General features: G+C 43.7%; 1 protein-coding gene across 1 annotated transcript in view; it reads right to left on the reverse strand.

Annotated features, from left to right (window-relative positions):
* The window catches only part of robo1 (roundabout, axon guidance receptor, homolog 1), a 174,601-nt gene that overhangs the window by 112,871 nt on the left and 43,740 nt on the right, over positions 1–17,990 (reverse strand). Inside the window, exon 2 of the mRNA XM_080024764.1 lies at positions 4,346–4,672. Coding sequence (XP_079880890.1) covers positions 4,346–4,672 — 327 coding nt within the window. The remainder of the gene's footprint in view (positions 1–4,345; positions 4,673–17,990) is intronic.

Consider the following 17,990-nt stretch of genomic DNA (forward strand, 5'->3'; position numbering starts at 1 on the left):
ACAGCTCTAATTGAAATGCATGTGTGGAACATATCTTCCCTGCAGAGGTTTCACAAAGATGGAGCTGACAGCTATGTGCCGGGAGGGGGCTTGTAATTAGACATTAGCCTGTTGTTTAGTGTCGACTGTAAAATATAGAATGGGCCTGAAATGCACTTGAACAACAAGAACTCGTCAAAGCAAGATAAACAGAATTTATGAAATGAATAAACATGGATTTGTGATAAAGCCAACAGCATGCATGCAAAACGTTTTACACTGAAAGGAAACAGTTCAGCTTTGACAGTGCCACACACAAACACACACACACACACACACACACACACACACACACACACACACACACACGCACACGCACACACACACACACACACACACACACACACACACACACACACACACACACACACACAGACCACTTGGCTTTAAGATAGTGGAAGGGGTTTGCATTCCAACATAAAACAGATTGGAGTGGAGGCCAAGGAGAGTGTGTGGTGTGGAGCCCACGCCTCAGCTGCGTGTTGACTCATGAAGCAGACCCTGGCTGTGCCGTTTGCACCAATTTGCTCTGAACCTCCCTGAGACAAATCACTGCCACAGCGCGGTAACACACTCTGCCTCCGGCCCCCTGGCAGCTTGCCAGCACACTCACTGCTGCTTCTGCTGGGGGTTAGCTGACCTGAGTTGCTATTCTTCTACTCTTGTTCTCTCAGACTCTGCATCACTTATTTTTGTATCGCGCTTCACTTCACACACTCATTTTAGGTTTGGACCAAATTCGTGTTTCCCAAACAAAATACCCAAAGTCAAAAAGGAGCTCACACGAAAAGCCAGAATATCAAGAGTAAGTTCTCAGGAAATCAAGAAATTGAAAAAACAGAGATGCTGCACTATAATGTATATTTCCACTCTTGTAATGAGTTAATAAAAGGCAAGCACCATGACAAATAAATATGTATTGTGCTAACAGCAAGTGAAAGAGGCTGTTTCAGTCATATAGTGCTTGTTCCATTTCAGTGGTTTGCTGCGGAGAAGAATTGAGAGGAGAGGGATGAAATAAATGTGAGTAAACTGAGATGTAATGTGTCAAGCTGAGGGGATGCGCTGAAGGGGGACTACATAAAGAACTAGAGTGTTTGGGACCCAACAGATGTACTACGCAGTACTTCCTTCAGGAGAGACAGGCTTGTCCTCAGAACAGTGGGAGGTGGCCATGCTGCCTTTAGACTGGCGCATGCCAGCCAACTGTCCTGCGCTCTGCAGATGACCCTTAGGGATGGCCCCAATTCTGTCAAGATGAACCATGACTCCTTTCACACATCCGAAGCCCGGACCTTCCCCCAATAATCAGAGTAAGCAAAGCCATCTGGCTGCACACGGTGACAGAGGTTTTAGAGAATCATCAAAATACGATATAAACCTGTCTGAATAGAGTTACATGCAATGGACCAAATTCAAGTAAACAATCCCTTGCTTCTGTTGTTAGTGGCTGTAAAAAGTAAACGCTGCCTCTGGAGAGACGCATCAGTGTGTGGATACAAGGCCCACAGCCAACCCTGTGCGGTCAGCGCTGTGCAGTCAGCCAGGCCACTAGACAGCAAGCCCTGAGGTTATCGCCCGCTCAAGTGGAGCAGTGTGCCGTCCATTACCTCACTTTACTATCTACACATCCAGGAAAAGGGAAACAAGCTATTCATAGAGCCTCTCAGGGCCTCACGCGGAGCGCCGGGTAAAATGAATTACTGTGACATATCACAGAGTATAGCATACTACTGCACACATATGGTAGTGTGCCTATGTGTCTGTTAGTAATTATTAAATAACAATGAGCACAGTTGTATAGCTTGTACATGTTTTCATGGATTTTAAGGATTTTTTTGTTTGGTGAATGAATGGCATGTAACAATAACCCGGATATAAAAACTATGCCAATGTTGCAAATACTTGTAAGTAACAATGTAGAACCAATTCCAAAATGGCCTTTAAGTTATTAATCAACTCAGCAGTCACTGAGCACAAAGGAAGTTCATTATTTGACACTGACATCTCTAATACAAAGATAACATTAACATAATAGGGAAAGAATTCTATCTTAAGCCTGTTTGAATACACAAGGCAAACAGGACTCATGGTAAATGCATTGGGTCAGGCTCTGGGTTAAGAGGCCGAGATAGAGAGATTGTGGGCTGTACTGTACATGTGGTTAATGATAAGCCAAACAAACTGGGTTAGCTCTCCTAGCCTAACAAAACAGGACTTGTTGAAACTTGGATTATGTTAGCAATCATTGGTGAGTAAAGGAAACTGTAAAAGCCGGGCTCTTACAATAACAGCTCTGAAAAGTTGTGTTTTTAGCTTTTAAAGTGAAAATGTCGTAGAGGTGGAGAACTAGGCAAAGTAAACACAATTAAAAGCCCCCCACTTCCTTCTTTGGAGTTTCATTGGAAATTAAAGGAGTGCTTGTCCCCCTCAACTCAAACTAAGTCTGAGTAAAACAGCCTGTCTACAATGTTCAAATCATAAAAGTTGATATGGTATGAAAAGCATCTTTATGGATAGCATGGAATTTCAAATGTTCTAAAACCTTCTCATGCCCTTGTGAGTTGCATTTATGGCGTGCACTTTTCTTCACTCTGGACTTTTAAGTGAAGCCTTGTAAAGACATTTCAGTGTGTCTGGGCCTTTTGCTTTTTCTATGGCCTTTTTTTTTTGTGTCGGCAGGGTTCCATCCCGGTTGCTCCGACAACATAATTATAAGTAGTTAGGCATGAGCTGCAGAGGAGGGGAAAGGAGTGAGAGACACCAACTAAGCGAGAAAGGAAAGAGAGGGCTGCAGCACAGTGGCTTGTCATTATGGGTACGTTTGAACCTTGTGCAGAAAAAGCAGCCCCAACTTGAGACTGAGCCAATGGAACTCTGTACCATGGTCCGTGCGAGTCCCGCCGAGTGTCGTGTTTTTTTTCTACCTACGAAATAAACACTGAAAATATAGTCAACTACTGAGACAAATAATTCTAGAATTCCGATCAGCGGAAACTTGTAATATGTGCCAAAGAATTAAGTTCTCTTGAAATGTTTATATTATTATTTTTCCTTGGATAATAACAATTCAACTTTATGTTGACGATCTTTCGTTCTATATTGCAAAATACACAAGGACAAGACACCAGCTGGACCACCACTCTGCAGAGCTCAGTTTTTCTCTTTGATCTTCTGAAGGCAAGCTTCTATCTATAATCTCTACTCTCAATGTAACGTCAGAGCCCATGGAACTTAGTGTGTGATCAATAACCCTCTAGGTCTCTGATCTTGTGCTTCTTACTTTACATTTGACTTTGCTGACATTGGAGATGGGAAATATCAAAAACAGCATTCAGAACAAACCTTAAGTGTGCACATTGCATTTCTAGTAGCCACGCTCTACACCTCATACCCACAAAAAGCCAGGAGCCCATGCCAAGCCCTGCACAACCCCACAATGTACATCCACTCAGACATGTACACATTCACACACACGCACACCTCTTTCTTCCCCCCATCTTGATTAGATTACAGTGAGCGGGTTGGTGACAGCCTCTGGGCATGCTGGAAGAGCGGTGGATATCTGAACTCTTCCCATCAGCCTTCACTCTCAACCAGTCAAAGGAACAAAGAGATAATATATCTAAAGGGCTGACATCACAAAATAAAGCAGCCTTAAAGACATCATAGAAACAAATTTGTCAACACAGGTCACCACTCATAAAAATCCTAAATGGTTTTGAAAGATAATGTTCTCTTTCTTCATTGCATACCCACTGACTGCCAAATATAATCCTTGCTAATATTTCTCCAAGCCTGCTTGTTGACCCTTGAGATGCTTACATCCACTCTACACCAATGTTGCATGAGTGGAGCAGAAAATGAAAAAGGAATCTCGGATACTTATTTGAAAAGCTCCTCATTAAAAGATGACAAAACAGAGATGCAATGATTGCATTCCTTCCGATATAAACCACCTTCATATCTATCTCTCTGACAAAAAGCAGAGATAGGGCCAAAACAGAAAAGGGCTTTGTTCCCATTGTAGCTCCTGACCACCTACCAAGGGTCCTTTAGAGAAGCACTCACCCTGGAATGATCAGGCCACTTCTCCCCCAAGGCTCCACAGGCCTACAGAGAGCGCTGGGCCAAACACATCCTGCCCATCTCCTAAGAGATTATACAACTCAATGAACACATTGAGCAAAGAAACACTGGAAGGAAACTGGAGCCTGCTATTCAGCTGCATCTTAACACAAACCCTTCACATTCACACCCACACTAGAGGCAGAGAGAAGAAAGAGGAAAGACATGCTGCACTTACTGGCTACTTCCAGTGAGGCGTTGTGGCTCACTGCCTCTCCCAGGTAGTTGCGGGCAACACACACGTAGGAGCCTTCGTCCGGCTTGCTCCGTCGTCCATGAACGATGCGCAGAAAGAAGAGGGAGCCGCTGGGCAGCAGCATGCGCTGGGAGCGGGGATTGTCCCTGTCCGTTTCCACCCGCTCTCCATCCTTGTACCACTCCACTGTCGGGGTCGGCCGCCCCTCTGCTTTACAGTTGAGAGTGGCGGGCTCCCCTTTGGAGACAATCAGGTCAGACGGGTGTTCCACAATCTTGGGTGGGGTGTCCTCTTGGCGCAGACGGGATCCTGAGAAAGAATGACAAAAATTAAAGTTTAAATTTGCACGGATTTATACACTTTGGGTGGATTTTAAAGTCCTCATTTAACTCTGTTGTATTTAAGTATGGTGCATATGCCTACAGAGTTGTTGTGGATTTAACTAGATCTCAATGTGACATATGTATGGGAAGTAGACTTATTCTGTATAATTGTAATAAGCAATGATGGAAGGCATCTTTGAAATACTTGGCAGAAATCGCTGCACCATACAAAGTTGGTATTGCATTGAATACTTTAGAGTTCCACTTATTTATGTTCTAAAGATACTGAATGTAAGGTGTGCCTTTTTATCATCTCCAGGGGGGCACACAATACTTGCTTGTTAGGATGAAAACATAGAGACTTGAGTATTGATGCTCCTTGTATACATCTTCGCTCCACATGATATACTGATATATTTAGGTCACTTTAATATACAGACAATAGCACAGGAGAGTAGCGGGACTTATTCTTTATACCTGCAGTGTGTAGAATTTTGGGTTTTATTTCCTAGCAGACTTTGTAGAAAATAGTTATAATATCCATAAGTACGTTTAATTTAGTGCATAATAGCTACATTTTTTTTTTAGAATTATTATATTTTCCCTTAGAAAGGGTCTCATATATCTCCATATCTTGGACCAAGGCATGGCGCCGCCATGTTGGAAGCGTCATGGTTGGAATGTCATCAGGTGCATTGTTTAGAATTTAGAATTGTTCTTGTCCTTGAAGGCCACTGTAGCTTCTGTTATTATTCAAAAGGGGTGGGGTTACCCAGGGAGCGTTGCATTCTAGAACTTTCTAGAATTTTCTAGAACTTTCTTGATGATGTCATATTATACACTGCACCTTTAAGGTACAATACAAAGGGACTGCTGATGAGAGTAGTAAAGACCAACCAAACTACCATCTGTGATCAAAGTCGCCCTTTAATTACAGTAGCAGCTCCTTTAGTAAAGCTCAGCACTGCTCCAGCTACAGTATGTTACTCATGTCTCAGATCAAAGTGCAAAGACTAAGAAAATGAGGCAACAGTAAACATGAATGAGACACACCTTTAAGGTAAAAGGAAATGAAGAGATGAAAGATAAGATATGGATGCACTGCATAGCTTAGCAACAAAGAGGGAGCACTATGGTAAAGAAAAGCATGGAACAGCACTGCCAACAGCAGTGCCAAGGGGGTTAACACCCCAGTGCTATCTCAGGCCATTACCATTGCTCCCTACGACCAGTCATCTGTGGCTATCAAACCTGCTTTACATGCAAATGAGCTTCCTGTTGTTAATTCCAGAAGGGTTGGATGTGGTTGTTGGGAATGGATTGTGTGCCTACACAGTGTGTGTGTGTGTGTGTGTGTGTGTGTGTGTGTGTGTGTGTGTGTGTGTGTGTGTTTGTGTATGTGTGTGTTTGTGTATGTGTGTGTTTATATGCGAGGAAGAGAGAAAGAGAGAAAAAAAAAGTTTTTCCAGTCTCCCCATATCTCCCAGCATAGGGCCTTTGGAGCCCATTCAGCACCAATTAAAGAGAGTCAGGTCTAATTGGAGGCACAGGCCTACAATTAATTTACCAGGCATCCCCTGAACTTGCCACACGGCTTTGTTTGTGTGTCCTTCGCACATCCCCTGTTAGCCTAGAAATCTGGTGCTGAGAAGGCATATTCTTGTGGTAGCCAGATATGTTAGGTGAAGTCAGCACAATCAGTGACAGCTCTTTGGAATGATTAATCACTTCATTGCAAAAGTGTACTGTGGTCAACTAAATATAATTAATTCAGTACTCAAATGGAGGACATCATAGCCGTGAGTCATTTTTCCATAAGAGGGTTGACTTTAGGAATGCATCTTCAACATGTATCGTTCTTACACAAGTCTTATACACTGTGTAGGTTCCCCCTAGAGGAAATATTTCACGTTTATATGTTGCAAGTGTTCGTAAAATTATTAGTCACAAGGATGCCATGATGGTGGAAATAATTGCCAAGACCTCTGGTTATATTTTTGCACACAGGCATATGTTTTTGGATAACATTTCGGTGAAAATAATTCACGTGATCCTGTGCTTAGCGAGGGGATATGTCTCAGATGCAGTGCTATGGATTTCATGCCACAGACAGCTTTGCCAGTAGACTAACAACTACTCTTTTTGGAGCAAGTTGACTAAAGTCAATCAGTTGATCATAAATTATTCAGTGGCGACACAGAAATCTGTGTAATTTTGAAACGGTGGTCCTCCTGATATTCTATTCGTAGTCTGTGGGTATGGAAAACATATCTGTAGAGATTAAAGCATTTCAGAGAGACAGACAGGAACAGATGGAGAATTAGAGAGAGCGGCCTATCAAGCCTTTAGCGAAAGTGAATTAATCTGCTGCTATCTGACGGCAAATGGAATTTATAAAAAATACATATCTGTGCTTGCTGGCTGTTGGAGCTTCCCGAACCTCTAGTAGGCTAATTAACCCCCATTTGTAACATGCTCCTGTCACAAGCTTTTGAACCCACAGACCATAAGCTACAAGGCTCCAGCCCTTTGGCCAGGCAGCATACTAGAGCTGAGCTAACTAGTAACACTCACTGTGCTTTGCTAGCCTACGCGGCAGGCCCATTACAACCACATGCAACTGCACCCCTAATTCTGCCTTTCACCAGACAAGGCAGGGCGTATATGTTTTATTAAAGAGGACTTTGAAGAGCTCCGTTGCTATCTTCTCTGCCCGTTCCCTTCCTGATTAAGATGGCTTCTCTTTTTGATTCCAAATGGTCTGAAGTTTGGGGTTTTAGAGAGAAACCATTAACTATTTAGATGTGGCCCACTGTGAGGAGAGCAGTTCAGCCAGCAACGCTAGTCTTGATCAGACGCTGTTTAATCCTAGATATACACTAGATCATCATGATTAAGATGCAGGTCACAAACACAATGTACAATAGGTATAGTATCCTGTTACATGGAGGCTGGTAGGAATAATCTGGTAAATTAATATTCTGCAGTTCATAAAGAAATCTAATAAGTGAGTTTGTGTGTGTGTGATTCCTGAGAGGGGGTGTGTGTTTTGAGCAGTGCGTTGGTGCTAGCATGCAGAGCCGGCCCGAGGCATAAGCGAACTAAGCGGCCGCTTAGGGCCCCCGACTGACTGGGGGGCCCCCTCCAAAAAAAATGTTTTTCTTTTTTTTTTTTAGTTTGTGTGTTTGATATTAACATCATATTATGCAAATGTGAGTTATCATACAACAAAAAGGAATAAAATGTTTTGGTCTAGATAATTAATAGCCTAAAAATGTAATCAGTTCATCTGGGAGGAAATCCGAAATTATCTGATCATGTCACATTCACATCCATGCACAGTGTGTATTGAGTTTATTTAAAAACAATTGGAAATGGGGCTGCCCTCAGTTGCCCATGCACTGTGTATAGTCTATAGCCTATTTCAGCCTTGTCTGTGGAAAAAAAGATACAGTAGCTGGACAACAGAGTTCTTCTGCTTAGTTCCTCACACTGCATTTAAATGCATTCACTATATTACAGAGAAATATGTCCCGTAAAAGAAAAAGAGCTCCAAGCCCAACCCAGAGGACCCTCCATAATATTTTATTTTATATTAATATTTTTATGGAAAATCCATGTGTCCTTCTTCAATAGCTTCTAATTCATCTGACCCAGTGTCTCCAAATTATTTGTTCACACAAAATTTCTCAGATTTAGCCTCTTAATTTTCCTCTCAAAGTGCCCCAGATTCATGCATTTCACTTTAAAAAGGTTAAAAAAAATCTCCCGGGGGGGCATACCCCCGGACCCTCCTAGGAGGGTCTGAATCTCGGCTGTCTAATATTTTTGCACAGCCGCACAGTGGAGGCACTAGCAGAAAACACTGGGTGTGTGAATGATATTTAACAAAGATCTATAGTTTCAGCAGCGCTAACATTGGAGAGGGGCCCCCTAATCATATTTCGCTTAGGGCCCCCTGAAGGCTTGGGCCAGCTCTGCTAGCATGTATCAGTTACACAATGCTATATGCTTTCCTTATCCCTAATTGAATTAATTGTGCTTATATATATATGTGTGTGTGTGTGTGTGTGTGTGTGTGTGTGTGTGTGTGTGTGTGTGTGTGTGTGTGTGTGTGTGTGTGTGTGTGTGTGTGTGTATGTGTGTCTGTGCTTTGCTTTGCAGTGCTGATCCCCACAAACACCTTGAGTGACCCTGGTTACTTCAGCTCCATTACCCCTCACCAGGAGAAAAAGACACAGGCGGGCTAAAGGATTATTCTGACATTGCACAAACACTCCCATGCCCCCCCCCCCCACCCCTCTCATGCAGGTGACTGCTTTCAGACGATGGCCAAACAAGCTAACCTCACTCCTTCCCCACAGCACCTAGACCAAAATCTGAGACAGAAAAAAAAGCGAGGAGCAGAGTGCAAATTCTCGCTACTGATTCAGGCCGTTCGGTAGCTCTTGCTCACTTTGCTTTGAATCGTCTACCCCCCCCCCCCTTATTTCAAAGCGCTGCCCTTCCTACTCCTCCACTGCTTTCAACCGCCCTCTCTCCTACTTTCTATCCCCCTCTTCCCCCCCTTCTCGGCTTGCAGACAGCAAATGTGAGATGAGCTAATGCAATACACAGCAGCCTCACCAAAGGGAAGCTGGGACTTCTAACTGCAAGGATCTGATCGATTGGTGCCTGAGGCAAGATTCTACTTCTCCTTTCACCCCTCTCACTTGCTGGAGCGCTCTGTGTTTTATTTTTTTTCCTCATTTGCTCACACGCACACACACACACACACACACACACACACAAAGTTAAACTCTGCTCGAGGGTTTCATCGCTTGCTGTGGAGGTAATTAAAAAAACCTACATTTCTCTGTGACTTTTCTCGCACTGCTTAAAGCCCTGTCAGTAATGAGCAACAAACCACAAGAGCCCAACAGCAACAACATGCACACACTGAGCTGAACAGCCCTTAGACCCATCCCTACAACCACCACAAGGGTCCGGACCCAGACTCTGACCCATACACACACACACACACACACAGTTTGTATGCATGGATTCATGAAGACCTCCAGGGTATCTGCCAACTCTGGAGGGGGAGAAAAAACGCTTGAATACCAATCATCGATAGACACAGCCTGGTCATGAAATGTGTAGTGTTTTATAGGAATCCAAGGTCACTCGGCTGCCCATTAGAGCACACACTCACTGTATATTAACATGTTTGCTAGCAGCTTCATATCGATTCACCTGGGCCTTGGGGCTAAACTTGATTTTCAACCTGCAACACAAAAGTTGATGTACAATCTATATTCTACTAAAATAATCCTGCTTACTCCATCTAATTAAAAAAAGATATACTGTATATATTAGACAGACAGCTACCTATCCTGCAGCTGTATCGTAACATACTCTGACTTACTGAGCAGGGCACTCATACTGCAGACTGGACTTTGAATGAAATTAGGGGTTGTTGAGAAGAACTCCAGTCCATATAATGACCTGTCATGTCTTGCTAAATATTTGGAGATATTCATGGTTTTCCATTGTAATGAAAACCATGAATCTAAAAGTAATTAACTGATATTTATGACAAATTTGGGACGATTTACTGACACCAAACTTGTACACCAATAAAGTGTTTGTCAATACAGCCACAAGTCTCCACAGGCAAGACCACTGAACTAATGCATGAGAACTGCAAAGAGGACGAGACAGAGTTAGACAGTGCCTGGATGTGGGCAAGATAGATCTAACCCAAGTTATTTTATTAAAATATGTACATTTTAAACAAGATACAAGTATGGTGTAGAGATACCTCGAATTCAACATGTGCTGGGCTTATTCATGTACCTGGGCTGGGCTTGTTCATTCTTTTCTCATCGTAGCAAAGATGACAACTACTGCCATAAAACCTTGTTTGTGAAACTCCTATAAGCTTACAAGTCTGTGAGGCAGCAATCGATTGGTCTACTCTGGCTGAAATCAAAGTAGACTATACTGGTGGAACTACAACCTAGACTCAGAGCGGCCTCAGGACATGAGAAAAGCCAGACAGGGTCAGCTCTATCAAAGTGGAGGGTAATTCCTTAAACATATCGTGTTTGCCCCTTTTGCAATTAAAAGCTCATGTACCCCTACCGGCAACATTCTGTGAACTGCATTTGTATTAGTAATCACTCTCTAAGCACAATGATGGAGAGAAGCCGAGAGGCAGGCCAAAAAGAACAGACAAAAACAATCACCTAACTGAAGTAATAAGTTCAGGTCCAGTGACTTTACTAAATGTGCCTCTGTCTCTCTCGCAGCTCTTTTCCATGGCTCCTATCTTGGCAGAGTGTGAAGCAGAGGTAAGCAGCCAGGCACCTGCCCTTTACCCCAGAGAACACTATAGGGTGAGAGGGAGGGTGAGGCAATTTAAGATCTGTTGTCACTGTGGTCCCATGATGTAGGGAGACAGGTTAATGTGTCCACTTCCTTGAATGATGGCACAACTTCACAATGCCGCTGGGTCATTCAGTCCAGCTCCTCGCCTTAGAACAAACGATCCCGGCCTGAAGAATTGCGTGCGATTGCGTGGGCAATATTGCGGTAAAGTTTTATTCCCCCCCCCCCCATAAAGACGCTCAAGGTTGCGGGATCTCGTAAAAAAAAAACAGATGCTAAAAACTGAGAGGTGTTGCGGAAGCCATAAGCCGTATCATCGCATATCAGATGTCCAGCTGAGCCGTGGCAAGATATGTGGAATATGGATCTGTGATAAGGCAGGCCGAGCACAGTAGGGCACTCCCTATCTGCAGACACATTAATCTGTGATTAGGGGATTTAAGAGGGATTTATGGCTGAGATAAGAGCAGAGGGGCGTGTCCATCGGGGTAGCCAGGCAGAGACCGGAGCCACGCCCGCTCGAGACGGTTTAGGGCCAATAAATGACTGACGGGGAATGAAAAGGCAACCTGTTTCTGTTGAATTAGAGAAGATAACAGAGAGAGAGAGAGAGAGAGAGAGAGAGAGAGAGAGAGCGAGAGAAGGCAGAGATAAGAGGAGAAACCAAGGGAGAGGCGGAAACAGAGAGAAAAGGCAAGGCACCGTATACTCTTGACTGATCAGATGGCATTAACAGGAAAAGCTAAACTTAATCTTTTACCTTTTCCACATCAGGATCCCAACCCTTGGAATGTGCAGCATGAATGACTTTACCACTTGCATCAGATCAGACCTGTTTTTTTAATGCTACACAAGGCTATCACTTACACTCCTAAGAGGCAGGATTAGAGCCCTCTGTGTGAGTGTGTTTCGGGACCCAGAGGTGGGGTGAAGGAGGGGGATGATGGATATCTTTATGGCTTCTTTCTTTCCTCATCTCTTTGTCTCCGTTTACCAAACAGAATGGGGTACAGTTACCTCACTGATACTGCAGCAGCACTTGAAAACAGATATATCCGTTTCCAAGAAGTAGTACAAGCGTCCAAATTTGGGCTTTTTTTTATAATGAAAGAAAGCAAACCTGAATCACCGCACCTGAGAGTTTGTACACAGCACTGCAACCCAACACTACTTGACTCCTTGATTGTTTCTCTGTATTTGCTGTCATAGAAACTAAGTATACACATCCACGGATGATCACAATGCTCCTATTGATGTTTGAGAGACATATGTGGCTTCTGCAGACTGTTACACAAACACGATACAGAGCTCCTTTGTTATCATTAAGACCTAGACATCAAACAAGGTTAAGGAAGTCATTAGAAAAGAATGAAGTCCACAGGCTCTGTAATAACTCTGGATGTCAGCCAACAAGATGTATTCAATCATCTATGCATTGCATTTCAAAGATGATACCCATGATTTATATTATTAGTTAATCAGACCAATTACTTGTTAACCACAAAACGTGTTCCAGTTTTGTATAAGAGGGACTAATCATTCAGAGATGATATTACTGTTGTGGCCTTTGATCTTCCCGATGTCATATACATTAAGATCTGCTGACGATGCCATCAACAAGCAGTGCCCCCCTCCCTTGCTGGAGGACACAGTTTACCACCCTAAACTCTGGGGTTTTTGGCATAATCAAGGTTTGCCTATTGAAATCGTCATCCAACAAAGACATATACCTAGACCTGGAGCGCCAGGTCCTGGCTGTGTCAGCTGGGAAACACATCGTTGGCTCTCCCCTGGCTATTGCAGGCCAGGCCCGGTGAGTGAGTGAGACAACCCCAGCAGAATGCTCCTTTGGGAGGCTGGGGTCCATCCTGCTCTAGGGGCCCCCCATCTGGAGCTGCTACAACAATAGCAGCAGTATTTCCATTTCTGCTCCAGGCTTGTTTCCCCTCCTAACAGGCCTGACACATTTGGAAAACACCAGGCATGATTGTGAGTATGATAAAGGAGTGTTGCTGCTCGTGAAACACCTCTTGAGTCAACTGAAGACGACAGGGACATCTTTGTTTCGTCCGATTTCGAAAGCAATTTTTTTTCTTCTTTCGGAAGCTCACGGGTGAAAGTTGTGAATGGAAAATCCATTCATAAGGCAGGATGGTTTATTCATTAATAGTGCAATTACAGCGTTCCTCTCACAATTTAAACAGTCATTTAACAAACTGCCAAACTAAACAACTGGGAGTAAATTAAAAAAAAAAAAATGTTCAGGGGCAAAAATATACTAAGACAATATATAAATGTTCAACAGAGACCCAGGGGAGACAATTGTGGATGAGTTGTGGCTCCTGCTGATGCCAAGCTGCTCCAGTGAGCGTCATTAGACATAAATAAAAAGCTGTCAAACTCTGCAGAAGGCCACAAGGGCAGAATTCATTTCTTGCCGGATAAACACAGTTCCTACATTTTTTATTCTATCCATTCGATGAGACGCGGGGGAAGGAAATCTGTAGTGGAAAAAACTGGAATGCTTGTTAGGAGGCTGCCTGTCAAATTGGCTCTGGAGACTATGCAGGCAGATGGGCTGAACAGAGCAGGGCAGATGCAAGCAAAAAGAGAGTCAGCCTGTCTTCATGTGTAGCTGCCTGCCTGCCTGCCAGTCTGTCTAGTATCTATCTATCAATCTGTTCACAATGTGCACGTCTCTGTGTGACTTTGAGCAGACTCGCAGGCTCCTCGGGTTGACCCTCCGTATTCACAGCGATGACCTAAGAGGGAAAACCCAGTCCGCACTTCTCACGAAAAGTCCTCCAACACCGGTGTCAAAGATGTTATTCCTTCAACGGAACAGAGACCCCCGGAAAAAAAATAGCAGTAATTAATGTTTGCCAGACTTAGGGCCCTCTATTAGGGAAGCTTTTGTACGCAGCACGGTCAAGTTTTGCAGCATGGGGGGAGATTACGACAAGAAGCACAAGGGGGAACGCAAGTGGGCAATTTACTTGTTGTTTTTGTTTTCCGGCATTGCCAGTTTTTAATGAGGTTTGACCAGTGTGTTCACGGCGATACATCAAAGCAGCTTTCAACAGCAGGATGGGAGAAAGCAGAGCTAATTGAATATGCTGCTGCATTCATTTCCCAACAGGGGACAGTGGGGTGTTTCACTATTGACTTCTTCTTTCCGCGAGCTGCAACAACTTCAAATCCTCAAGAGACTAATGAATTGTGTTCCAGCTAAAGGAGTTTAAATATTTAGCAAAACACATAATTAGATGAAACAAAGTAAAAAAAAAATAATAATATGTATTCCACACGAGTAAACAGGCGTGGCTCTGTGTCACACTATTTGTGTGTTATGCAATGATTGCAACCATCGCAGGGTTAAATGTTAACAAAACAGTTTGCTTAATTTAATTCCACGAATCTGCACTCTGCTCAGTTCCGCAAGTCCATATGCAATATGGTGCGGTGGTCTGCTCCTCCCAAGGTCGATTTTTATGTTCTTGCAAGCGGCCGTGAGGGTACTGGATAGGTGGCAGGGAGCTGGGAAGGCAGGGGAGGGGCTGGGCCAGCAGTGAGGAGGATGAAGCACACTCAGCTGGCACAGCCCAGCCACAGGGAGTATGGCATTCAGGCACGGTGCCAAGGAAAAGAACAGCTCTGAAGGGATGCCAAAATGAATCGCGGCAGGCACGGCCAAAAAGCACCTAATGCTTTTTAAATGTTATTTAGTTGATGGCAGCGGCTGATACAGGCCTACTGTTGGACCAGTGTTGTGTTACAGTCCCTGGGAGCAGAGCGGATGACCTTATGGTAGGCTATTCTAAATGCTCGGTCCAAACCCATTCTAAAGCAGATCTCAGACAGCTGGGAGTGTTGAAAGGGAAATTTCAGACACAGCGTTCAGAACAGTACAACACAAATGTCAGAGTGTAGAAACTTGGCACATTTCCTTCCGGTGTCCTTTAGGTTAAAAGGGGTATTCACGGGAACACATAGCATTGCACACGGTCAATGTGTGAAGGCCTGCGGATGTACATGCATGTATGTGACAGTGGTCCATACAGTGCAGCTGTGGATACGAGTTATTATTAAAGCTTAACGTGGCTCCCAGAGGCATGGCGTACAGTTTAAGACTCAGTGGAGCCAGTTCCTCATGTGGCAAGATCTCAGAGACACCAGCATGGGTCTGCTGAGTGGGGCATGGCCCGTGTCCAGCTAAATGGAACACAAATCGCCCCAAACTGTTCAAAACCTGGCCTGGAAAAAAGGAAAGTGGGGTTCAAGGCATGCCATGCGATGCACAGTAAATATTTGGGTAAAATTAATGAAGGGGCGAGGGCTGCCAAGAAGCCGTTTCCTAGACATCCACAGAGGGGAGACTGTGCCCAGTCTGGCATTAAAATTAAATTTCCTTTTTGCAGACAACTGCTCACTGGCCTGTCTGCTTTCCAGCACCCACTTACCACGTCCCCTCTCCTGCAAAACACATACCAAACTGTGCAGGTACACAGAAAACCTACACAAACATTGTTATCTTTTCATGCTAAAACTGAAAATAACTTGATCCTTATTGTAGCCCTGTTCCTTAAATCCCATCTGTCAGTGTTTGACGCCTGACAGCAGAAATACTGTCAAGACATCTGAATAAAAAAGACAACCTGTTTTTTTCTTTAGAGGCCTCGAGACGGGAGGGGAGGAAGGGGGGAATCGGATTTGCGCAAGACAGCTGTGATGACAAATGCAAGACACTGAATATCCCTACAACCCACCGCCTTCCCAACTGTTTTGTGAGTGAAAATAATCACTCGGAGGATATATCTCTTCTTCTCTCCTCTGACACTGAGTGACATTGATTTCCTAACTTCTCCCTTTAAAAAGTGATCAACAGTGAGGCAGCCAATAAAGAGACTCTAGAGAGGTTTCAGATATCGATTTTTAATGTTTCATTAGTATCTAAGAACAGTGTTATCTGCCCTGCCATACAAAAAGGACACAAATGCAAATGTTATGCATGCTTTTTAAGTCTGAGTTAAAATAAATAGCAAATACTATGAAAGGAGGAATAAACTCAGCTCAATCAAAGTGACAAAAAAGAAAACAATGCTTTGCATAATTTTGGCTTTGGCTGCCCAGAAAGAGGAAACCAAAAAAATATTTCAAGATGTCAAAGTATGCACCTCATCCACACTAAAGCACTGAGCAGAGGTGCAGACAGAGGTGAATGGCATATGCTCTGATTAAAGACATAATGAGTTGGGATAAACATTGGGCTGTCGAGACTGATGGAATGTCAGAAAGAATCACAACAGTCGAGTAGGACAGCATTTATCAAAAGAATAAAACCAAGTGCATGTTGGGAAATAGAGGTGAGGCTCTAAACCCTAAGCTGCACTTTCTAATAGTTTGAAGTATGAAGCTTCCGATTAAGACTTGGTGAGTGACACGCGGAGAAATGCAAAGGCAACCTTAAAGCCTGAAGAACCAGTCCCTCACTACTCTGTGACTATAAACCAAACGTGTTATTCAATTAGAGCTTTCATTGTATAGAGAGAGAGAGAGAGAGAGAGAGAGAGAGAGAGAGAGAGAGAGAGAGAGAGAGAGAGGATGTGGGAGGGGGAAAGAGTGACTGCAGAACGGGGAGGATTGTATGGCGGTAGGGAGACGGAAATTGTTGTCTGATAAGCAGCTCTGCAAGTCTTTCAAAATTGGAAAGTGCATGTGGCTTCAAAAACTTGTTGAACACTGAGGCTTTTGGTTTGATTATAAAGTGTGTCTCGTGGTCAAAGGGTTCAACAGCACTTCTTTTTTTAACCAAGACAAAGTGGCCCCACACACACAGCAACGTTTAGGGAATATGTGTTTATTTCAATGGTGAGGTCAGATGTAGGGAAGATCTCACCATTTTTGCAGAAAGTGGGTAAGCCTAATAATAGATCAGGATTAGAGTTAATCTTCCCAACTCAGAGCGACTGTGTATTTACACGTTGGCAATCCACTCGGTTATTTGAATCCTCCTCGTCATGGTTACCGCTGAATGGTGGGAGCGGCTCCGAAAAGCAGTCCTTTAATAGTGAATGTTCAAGGTCACCTTCTCATTAATTATGTTTCCAGCACTTCCTCTTTAATAGCAGACCCCCCCCCCCCCATCCCCTCCACTGGTTTTATCACTGTCTTTGTGTGAAGGAATTGGACCCCCAGGGAAGATAAAGTTGCTAATGACTGGATGAGAATGACTTTTGAACAAGAATCTGTCAATGCATCAAATGCAATGGTGTGTGTAGCCTATGTGTTTGTGATTGGGGGGAGTATAACTTTCAAAATTGAAAATAAACAGGAAATAATGTTAAGGGAAGTTTAAGGGTGTTTAGGGAATGAGAACCTTGTGAGTGGAGGCAATCTTCAATGTGACAGTATATAGCCAAGAGGGGGAGGAACTGAATCCACTTAATCAACTAATTAGCAGTCTCTCTTTTAACTGCTAATTTAATCTATTCCTTACAGCCTCTTTTAATGGTGTTTCTCCCTGTCAGTTATAACTAAAGAGAGTTTTAGCATTTCAAAAGTGCATGTAGGACTTTGCAATGACAGGGTAAGAGAATGGTCACAGAGGCTGGGGAGGTGGCCTGAATTTACAGGGAGTGAGAAAGAAAAGACGGATAGTGGGGAAAAGGCCTGTCCTCAATGCCACCTCTCAATCTCCCCACTGGAGAAAATGAAAGGGAGGGAGGTCTGTGTGCCTTTTTAAAATGCACAAGGCAAGAGCAGCCCCACGGTAGCATGCCGTTCTCCCCCGCCACCGCCACCACAGCAAACGGTCAGGCCCACGGGCAAAGCCTTCTGGGAGTTCCTGAGTATGCAGAAATGTAAGACACACGGAGGGATGTCAAAACCAAATATTCAATGCCACACCGAAGCTTTGAACCGCTATCGCTTAT

This window comes from Ammodytes marinus, assembly GCF_949987685.1.
Source record: "Ammodytes marinus genome assembly, chromosome: 3".
Lineage (NCBI taxonomy): Eukaryota > Metazoa > Chordata > Actinopteri > Uranoscopiformes > Ammodytidae > Ammodytes > Ammodytes marinus.